Source organism: Colobus angolensis, unplaced genomic scaffold (assembly GCF_000951035.1).
Source record: "Colobus angolensis palliatus isolate OR3802 unplaced genomic scaffold, Cang.pa_1.0 Scaffold33, whole genome shotgun sequence".
Classification (NCBI taxonomy): domain Eukaryota; kingdom Metazoa; phylum Chordata; class Mammalia; order Primates; family Cercopithecidae; genus Colobus; species Colobus angolensis.
In genome coordinates this window covers 12,042,851-12,052,424 of record NW_012116599.1, presented here as the reverse complement: position 1 = coordinate 12,052,424, position 9,574 = coordinate 12,042,851, and the positions used below count along the sequence as shown (strand labels likewise).

Sequence of the window (9,574 nt, the reverse complement as noted above, 5' to 3'; positions counted from 1 at the left end):
GGAGTACCCGCTGCCTTCGCTTGTCCCGGGACACGGCTGGACCCCGAGTCATCGACCGCAACCCGCGCACGGAGCCTGTCTCCGGAGCCGTCGACCCACGTCCGCGCTGCCGCCGAGCTGCCAGGTGGCCCGAGGGTCGCAGGAGGAAGGAGGTGGGCGCGAGGCGGGCGGAGGAGGGTGGAGCCGCCATCGCGACCCCTCCTTCGGGCCGGCGCGCGGGCGGGGGTGCGGCAGAAGAGGCCGCGGGCGCTGGGAGACTCAGGCAACTGCGCCGCTCCAGGCCCTGCCTTGGGCGCGCACCTGCCGTGTAAGTGGCCACCGTAGCGGCCACCTCCGCCGCCCTCGCGGCCGCTGCGCGGAGCCTCCTGGCTTCATCTACGTCCTCGCGGCTGAAGCTGCGGCTCCCGAGTTCGGCTCTCGGTCTCCACTGACTGAGCGGCGCGGCTCCAGGACTCCGGGCGCACCCGGCCAGCCCGCGCCCCGCGAGGGGTGAAACTTCACCCAAGTTTGGGTTCTGGGGAGAACTTGTTGAAGCCGGGATTGGCCCCGGGCGGAGACAGAGACGAGGGTCGGGGAGACTGAGCCGATTTCGGGTTCTCCATCAGGGCCGGCCAGAGGGTGGACTGTGTATCCGCGACCCTGGGGTGTTGGTGCGCGCCGGTGAGGAAGGGATGGTTGGGCCGTCGGACCACCGAGTAGAAGGAGCCAGAGAGCGGTGTTGGAGTGGTGGATCCTGCGGATTTCTTCGAGGACAAAGTTTGGTTCTTTGGCCACTTTATGGAACGTCTGTCTGGGTCCAGCGCGGAGAGCTGAGAGGGCCGCATAGACGCATAGACGCGTCCCTGACCACACCTCACTCCAGCCTCCGCTCCTTCCCTCTCACCCCGCCCGGCCTTGGCTGGGGTAGGTCGTGGACTAGAAAGGCGAAGGGAAGAGGGACGACCTTTCAGTGAAGGCCCACTACGCGCCAGGCCCCGTGCCCGGCCCTTCCCGCTTCCCATGAGGGCCCTCCCAACCTAGGGACGGACACATGTGTGCAGGAGGGGTCAGGGCTTTGCTGGCGCTCAAGTACCTGGGTCGATCGCGCCTGTCCCGAGGGCTGCCCCTAGCGCAAGGCCTTCGCGCGCCGTTCGCTTCCTGGCGGCCAACCTGGATGCCAGCATTGACCCGTGCCAGGAGTTTTACTGGTTCTGGGAGGAAGAGGAGGTGCTAGTGCTGGCGACAGACTAAGTGTAGCTGATGACCCAGCTCATCCACTCCGCACCCCATAGGGATGGCTGCAGATGGGCCAGGCCCTGTCCACCAGCCTCCAGGACCTGTCTGCAGGGTGGGCTTCGATTTCCACCTTCACCTGTGTCCGGCAGCCACACCGAGGGAGGCAGCTGTTGGGCACTGGAATGGGAATCCCAGCCCTAGGTTGACATCCTGGCTCTCCCCGCTGCTCCACATTGTCTGGGATGACCCCCTGTCCCTTCTTTGTGAGGTTGCCTGGGTCCTGGGTCCAGCCACAGGCTGGGGGGCACAGGTGGGGGTGGTGCCCTTGGTGGCCCATATGCACATCTGTCTGGACATCCACCGGCTTCACCTGGCCCCAGGATCCTGCACAACTACCTAGTGTGGCGCGTGGTGGTGGTCCTGAGTGAGCACCTGTCCCCGCCATTCCGTGAAGCGCTGCACGAGCTGGCACGGGAGATAGAGGGAAGCCACAAGCCGCAGGAGCTGGCCGAGGTCTGCCTGTGCCGGGCCAACCACCACTTTGGCATGGCACTTGCTGCCCTCTTTGTACATGAACACTTCTCAGCTGCCAAGGTGGGCTGCCCTGCCTGGGTTAGGGTGGGGAGGCTGGTGCTGAACTGAGAGGGTGGAGTCCTCCCGAGGCCATGGTCCTAGCATAGGGAGCCCCACACATGCCCCTGCAGCCAGTAGCACCAGGCCCTGCTAAGGGCTCAGCCCATTTTGAGGCTCCAGGCTGCTCCTCCGCATGCCTCCTCCTCCGGGAAGCCTACCTGGTTTGTCAGCGGAAGGTGACCCACCCCACGAAGCCCCTGTCCAGCCTTCTCAGCCTTGCTCGGGACACGTGGCCTTAAGGGATGTCCAGGGTGGTTACTGCGGCAGTTTCCTCTTCTAGCCTGTGAGCTTATTGTCGGGGGTGCAGGGCCTTGCTCCCCATCTCCAGGGTTTCCTCTTGGTGCTCAGAACCAAGCTCTGGGCTTTGTAAGTGGTGCCTAAAGATGGGGCACTCCTCGTGCCAGGAGTGATGGACCAGAGTGAAGCCTGCTGGGCTGACCCTCGCTCCCCGACCCGCCTCTGCAGGTGCAGCAGCTGGTGGAAGACATCAAGCACGTCCTGGGTCAGCAGCTGGAGGAGCTGGACTGGATGGACGCTGAGATCAGAGTTTAAATCAGGGAGGACTGTGTCCCGGCCTCTCCCCTCGTGGCCACCTTGACCCTGCCCCAGCTTGGTGACCTGAAGCCACACTGGCTGAAGGGAGTGGTAGGGTGTGGCTTGCCTGACCTGGGGTCCTGAGAAAGGCAGCTCAGGGTGGGCCCTGGTGTCCCCCAGGGAAGAGTGGGGTGTTGGGGGCAGATGCCATCTGGGTGAGGGCAGTGTGCATCCTGCAGCCAGGAGCCACCCCCGCTCCCACTCACTGTGTCTTGTGTGGAACAAGACACCCTGTCACTCATTCATTCACCCATTTTTTCTGTATTTCCTGGCAGCCATCTATAGCCGGACCCTGTTCTGGTGCTGAAGGGAGGTGAAGCTCAAAGCACACAGCCCAGGCCACAGTGTGGGTTTGGCCTCCTACTGCCATGAGTCCTGGACACAGCAGAAAGTAGGCAGGCAGGGTGGTCTGGCGGCCCTGGCACCTCCTTGTTTCTCACCAACCATAGCCCAGACAGGTAGGGCTGGCAGGAGCCTGGGCCCAGAGTTCCAGTGCTGTGGGAAAGGGTGGGGCAGGTGGTGACAACATTAAGTGCAGCCTGGTCTTTGTCATGACTGCAGCGTGGGCTGGGTCAGCCTTGCCCACGTGTACGTGCCTGTGTGTGTTTACACCTCTTCCTGGAGGAGGAAGCCGGGGGAGGGACCAGTGCCCTGGGCCAGCCAGGCCTGGGCTGCATCTTCCAGGGCGGCTTGTACACTCGAGTTTGACCCCTATTCCCCTGCACAGATAGATGGAGCTCCAGGGAGTCTGTTCTCCAGCAGCCCGGGGCACACCCAGAGGTGGAGCCTCAATCAGAGGATCTGGTAACCTCAGGCTGAGTTCAGAAGTAAATATCTGAAAAGGTGTCCAATCAATGTGGAATAAACCACAGGGGTGGGGTGGGGGAGGTATCACAGACTCCAGGTTGGTAAAGACCTAAAAATCCACCCATAGGGAGGTGGAGGAATAGGCGCCCCAAACACCAGACTCAAGAGCATCATTTAGGACGTCAAGATGTGCACGTCCCAGGATGCAGCAATTCCATCCTGGGAAAGTTCCATCCTGCAGAAACTTGGCACACGTGTCCCAGGATGTAAGCACCAACGTGTGCAAAGTGGCACTGTTCAAATAGCCAGACATTGAAAAACCCAAATGCTCATCAACAGCAGAAAAAGTATCAAGAGTTTCCTAACTGGAATATTATATAGCAATGGAAATGACCAGGATTTTGTAACATACAACAGATTAAATAAATCTCACAAACACAAAGTTGAACAAAAGATGCAAATCACAAAGGGACACACAGGATAGAACATATCTTACACATACATGAAGTTCAAATGGGGCAAACCTAAACTATACGGGGGATAAAACTATGAAAAGAGGCTGGGGGCAGTAGCTCACACCTGTAATCCCAGCAACTAGGCTGAGGCGGGCAGATCACCTGAGGTCAGGAGTTTGAGACCAGCCTGGCCAACATGGCCCATCTCTACTAAAAATACAAAAATGAGCTGGGTGTGATGGCATGTGCCTGTAATTCCAGCTATTCTGGAGGCTGAGGCAGAAGAATCACTTGAACTTGGGAGGTAGAGGCTGCAGTAAGCCAAGATCGTGCCACTCACTCCAGTCTGGGTGACAGAGCGAGACTCTGTCTCAAAAAAAAAAAAAAAAAAAAAAAAAACTATGAAAATGAGTATCCAAAAATTCAGTGGTGGTTGGGTGTGGTGGCTCACACCTGTAATCCCAGCACTTTAAGAGGCTGGAGGATCGCTTGAGCCCAGGAGTTTAAGACCAGCTTGGGCAACACAGTGAGATCCCATCTTTAAAAAGAAAAAGAAAAAACATTCCGTGGTAAGAAAAAATAGTGTTTTCAATGGAAAAGGTATGGGGTGGTGTGGGGGAACCCTGGCCACAGTCAATTTCCTGATCTGGGTGGCGGTTACTTTGGTGTTCAATTCTGTAATTATTCTTCAGGCCATACCTTTCTGTTTTATGCACTATTCATCATGTTTGACATATCTTAAAAACAAAGAAGGAAAAAGGAATGAACACTACACAATGTGATCCAGATTAGATGCATGGGTTCCAGCCACGTTTCCCACTTTCATCGCAATCAGCATTTTCCAAAATGTGACACACACTTATTTCCAAAATGTGGTACTCCAGATTAGGTGGTATGGGGCATGTTTTAGCTGCCATCAGACAAGACATTAAATAGCATTAAACTTCACAATGAGAAAGTTATTTTTTAGACAGGATCTAGCTTTGTCATGCAGACTGGAGTGCAATGGTGTGATCTCAGTTCACTGCAACCTCGGCCTCCCAGGCTCAAGCCATCCTCCTGCCTCAGCCTCTCGTGGAGCTGGTATTTTTTGTAGAGACAAGATCTTGCTATGTTGCTTAGGCTGGTTTCAAACTTCTGGGCTCAAGCGATCTGCCCACCTTGGCTTCCCAAACTGCTGGGATTACGGCATGAGCCACCGTGCCCAGCTGGTTATTTTTTGATTCTCTTCCAACCCTTCTGATCATGTCAAGGAGAGAATCTCAGTTGGTTCTATAATGTCTTCACTACCACTCTAACTTTGCCATCTCCCCTATAACAAGATAAAGCATGCTTTAGACTCAAAGCATCTAAGGAGGCTGTAAGGACATTGCTTTTGGTGTGTGTGGAATACACAGTGGCTTCTGTTTATGGCAAGAGATGGTGGTTCTCCATTTTTCATAGTTACAAATTTTCTTTTCTAATAGATTTAAGGAAAATCTGAGCTTATGTAGAGAAAAATTTTCAGTAAATAATGCCACAGGCAGTAATGTGTCTATGGCAAAAAGTTGTCAAGGTGATAGGTGACTAGCTGAGCGCTAAGCAGCATGGATTTAAAAGAAAGAAATTAAATAGCCTTTGGGTCTGAGCTGAAATTCTCTCTCCACCACTTACTGAGTGTCCTCCAGAACGGAACCTCTCCAAGCCTTAATTCCCTCATCTACGAACAAGAAGAATGATAGTCCTGTCAACGTCAAGAAACAGAGGGAGGCTCCTCAAAACTGTGGAGTTTAATTGGGAACAAGCAGCAGCACTGCATGTGGAGCCCCAGCCTTAGTAAACTAGGGGTGCATCAAAGGGGAGGCAAGGAGGGCTTTGAAAGGCCAAAGGAGCAGTGCATGCTCGGGTTTTTTTTTTTGTTTTTTTTGAGTTGCTCTATTGCCCAGGTTAGAGTGTAAGAGTGTAGTGGTGTGATCTTGGCTCACTGCAACCTCCACCTCCTGGGTTCAGGCGATTCTCCTGCCTCAGCCTCCTGAGTAGCTGGGATTACAGGCACCCACCACCACATTTGGCTACATGGTTGTTTTGAAAGGAAGAGAACACTGATTCCAGGGGCTTATCCCAGGAGCGGACGTCAATTTCCAAGTGGACACAGCGTATCAAGCAAGTGTTCTTGTGCATCTGGCTAGCCGTCCTTGTGACTCACGTAGCGAGCTGCAAAGTCCTGAGAAGTTCTGGCAAAAGGTCTTGTTTCAGGCGTCTGTGCCTCAGAGCCCTTCCCAGAGGCTTCGGAAGGGCTCTGATCATAGGCAGGTGTGCGGGAGGGGCCTCCTTCACAACCTCCCGGCTACAGTATTTTGTTGTTGCTCTTAGGGTTGGACAAAAGTGGCTCCATTTTGATTCTGACAATTTTCACAGAGTCTGGGGCTCAGGGCTATTGTGGGGACTTAATTAGTGCAGGGTCTGCTGCAGAGTTAGCACGGGGAGCAAAGGGGAAGAAGTGAACCCTGATCTTTATGAACATGAGGTAAGTCCTGAACACCCTTGAAATCTGTTTCCGATCTGAGGGTCTGCACACCACACAGTGGGCCAGATGGTAGCGGAAGCAGTTCCTTCCTAGAGCACAAATCTCTGAGATTCCTAATTAAGGGCTGTGTAGGCAGGACCTCCCTCTGGCCCATCCCACCTACCACGGAGAGACATCCAGGCATTCCTCACACACAGAAGAACTTGGGTCAGGTACCTGGGGTGGAAACAAGAAGAGACTGTCCCACCCTCAAGGCAGGAGACACCCCAAACTCCTCCCCATGGACTTCCTGGGAAGGCCTCTCAACAGGCCGTGGAGCCCCCTGAGCAGCACAAGCAGGGCACTGGGGCCTCAGCCTGCGGGAAGCTGCAGGCACAGAAGCGGGTTCAGCGGAGGCGGTGCTCAGACAGGCACCCTGAGCCCCAAGTGGACTGACCCTTCACCCCTGCTGAAGTGGCAGGGGCCAGGCCTCCCCTTGGCCCAAGGATGGCAGCACAGGCAGGGGCACCTGGTAGGTGTGTGGTTCAACCAAGTCCTAGCTCATGGTTGTCCTTTGAGAGTGCGGGACAAGACTAAATTCTGCCCTGAATGGTGCTTCGGGCATCTATATGGATGCATGGAAAGGAAAGCTTATGAAGTCAAGGACGCTGTAACTGTATTCAGTGGTTTAACCTTGATCTTGTATCATAAGAACCAGGAGGACGATTGTATTCCAACAGTACTCTGGTAGGTTGAAAACCTGTTAAGCTGAATACACTAATGGAGAGTTTTGCTTTCCTGTTCTATTTTGCACTTCAGTTTCTGGTGGGTTCTCAATTATTTGGTTAACTGGTTTCCAGAACCAAGCAATACACAATTTGTGAATGTTAAAGAACACAACACAGTTCATGAGCCTGGTTGAGTAAAAAAACTTTCTGAAGTAAAATAAATTATTTAAATGGATGTTTCTCCTAAAGTGACTTTCTAAATATTAAAAAACAAACAAACAAACAACAAAAAAAAACCTGTCACCAAACTATAAAAACCCTTAAAAAGAGAGAAGGTACAAAGAGATGATCTTACAATAAGGTTTTAAATTCAGAACCTAAACTCAGGCATGTGCAAATGGAAGCTCATCATTCCAAGAATCACCTCTCATCTCCAGAACCTTCTTGAATGTGAAAGGCATCGCTCTACAGAACCCTCTTGAATGTGAAAGTCATCGCGTCCTGTTGCCTCCACCAGGGCTCAGATCTTTTTTTAAAAAAATACAATTACTTTCTTGATTTCTTACAATCAAATACTGCCAACTAGCATTCCTTCCATTCACGGATCATTAAAAACAAAGAACAGACTTCCTTGGTATTTTCAAATGATGCATTATGCAATAAACAGAGTTAGAACTTAAAATGCACCCTTCTTAATTATGTAAACTGGTAATTGGTGTTAAGAAGCATAACTAATAATTTGGTTTCTTCATAACACGGAACTTTAAACATTTCTCCTGATAAGTCTTGAGGTTATCATTGTTATGAGTAGTGCAGTGTGGCACATATGGTTTCATCTAGAAAGGAGTGTCTTACACACCTTAAACACAACATCATTAACAAAATGCATACATCAATGCCTGAGACAAAGTATGTTTCAAATATGAAGCAGCCCCTCAGGCCGTTATTTTAATATTTAGGTTTTGCATGATCATTTATGGCATTATAGATTAACTACACATAACATACTTTCAAACATCTTAACCCTGAAGATAAGAAAAATAATTGTTGCTTGAAAAAAATCTTCCAGGAAGCCATTTGGTTGGTATCAGGAGAAACTGACCCTCCATGAGTTTAGTGTCTGCCAGGTCGGCATCATTAGCTCAAGTCAGTGAATCAGATATGCAACATGCTTCACAGTGACTGTTCCCCATGTCCTGGCAATGCCTCTTCTCCCACAGTACGCCAGATGACGAGTCATTTCCAGGATTACCCTTGCCTGTGGCTTTCCCTTTTCATTCTTTGTTGCTGCATTAACTGTATTATTTAGTATTATTTCCTCTTCTCCCTTCTTCTATGGCCTTCCATTTTAATTACTCATAAATCCTTTCAGAATATCCTGAGAGAGCTCGGTAAGGGGACGCTCTGGAGATGGAAAATCCCAGGGAGAAGATCGGGTACTGGAACGTACTTGACTTTCCTGGCATCTGCTGCAAACCTCTGCAAGGCTGAAGAGGGTGTAGCAGTTTCCGAATGCAGAGGCACGCTCCGTTACTGACTTTTCTACAAAATCAGCACCCACATTCAGCTCCTTTTCTACTGGACCTTTTAGAAGTCTGGCTTTTCAGCCTTTACCTGTTTACATTTCTTTCCTTAATCTTTCCTGCTCTGCCACAAGGGATTCCACATGCCTCTTCAAATCTGCAACTGGGTTGCCTGCTCTCTACAGGTGTTCATCGTGCTTTGGGGCTTTGCTTCCAATACACGGCTCTGCTGGCTCAGTCTTTTGCTGAAGTAAAAACAGTCGTGTGTCTGGATCCCTGTCACAGACGCCCTGAGTCTCCGGCGGGCATTCCTCTGTGGAGGGCTGTGCTTCTGCATCTTCCGCCAAGGGGCTGTGAGAGGCCTGAAGATGGGCAGCCCCATCCTTGTCCGCGTCTCCTGGGCAAGGCGGCGCGGTTTCGTGTGGCTACGCCTTTGTAGTTCCAGCGGAAGGCCAGCCTGCTCAGCCTGCGCCAGCTCCGTAGCTTCAGAAAGACACACCACGGCCTTTCTGTGACAGGAAATCGCCTCTTCATATTTGCCTGCAGCTAATCAACAGTCTGCTCTGATGAGGAGCCAGGTTGAGGGGTCTTCAGTTACTTCCACAAGACCCCAGGGGAGGCAGCAGTGGGGGAACATGGAGGGGACAGCAGAGCAGTGTGATGCAGCTGTGGGGACAGCAGCCCCTCTCAAATCTTTAACCTGCCTCAGCCCTCCCAGTCCCCACTCTGACTCCTATCAGCCCTTGCAATCTGTGATTTCGACCCATGACCATCTCTTCGATCTGTGCCCAGCACGGACTGGGGCACACTCTTCTGCAGAAGAGACCCATCGACCGTGCAGGCGACACAGCTGCTCCTGGCTCACGGAGTGGCCCAGGGACTGGCCACTCACCCTGGGCTCCCAGGGACCCCAGCCCCGCCTGGGCTCACACATGAGCAGAGGTTCCATGGAGGCAATGAGGATTTGTCACTGCCATGACTGTTACTTGAGGCTTTAAGTAGAAGACCATACGCAGCCTTCTAACCGAGTGGGAACCTGAGGTTGCGCGTCAGTAGGAATTTTATCTGTTGCTAGAATAGTGGACTCTGTCATACACCTTATGCTGAATGTACCCGCCTTGGAATCCAGTTGTG

At 52.3% G+C, this 9,574-nt stretch overlaps 1 protein-coding gene across 1 annotated transcript in view; it reads right to left on the bottom strand.

The window, feature by feature from the left end:
* Nucleotides 1-8,200: 8,200 nt before the first annotated feature.
* The window catches only part of LOC105518845 (DIS3-like exonuclease 2), a 405,890-nt gene continuing 404,516 nt past the window's right edge, over nt 8,201-9,574 (bottom strand). The window contains exon 15 of the mRNA XM_011952002.1: nt 8,201-8,834. Within this exon, the coding sequence (XP_011807392.1) occupies nt 8,620-8,834 (215 nt within the window). The 3' untranslated portion in view covers nt 8,201-8,619. The remainder of the gene's footprint in view (nt 8,835-9,574) is intronic.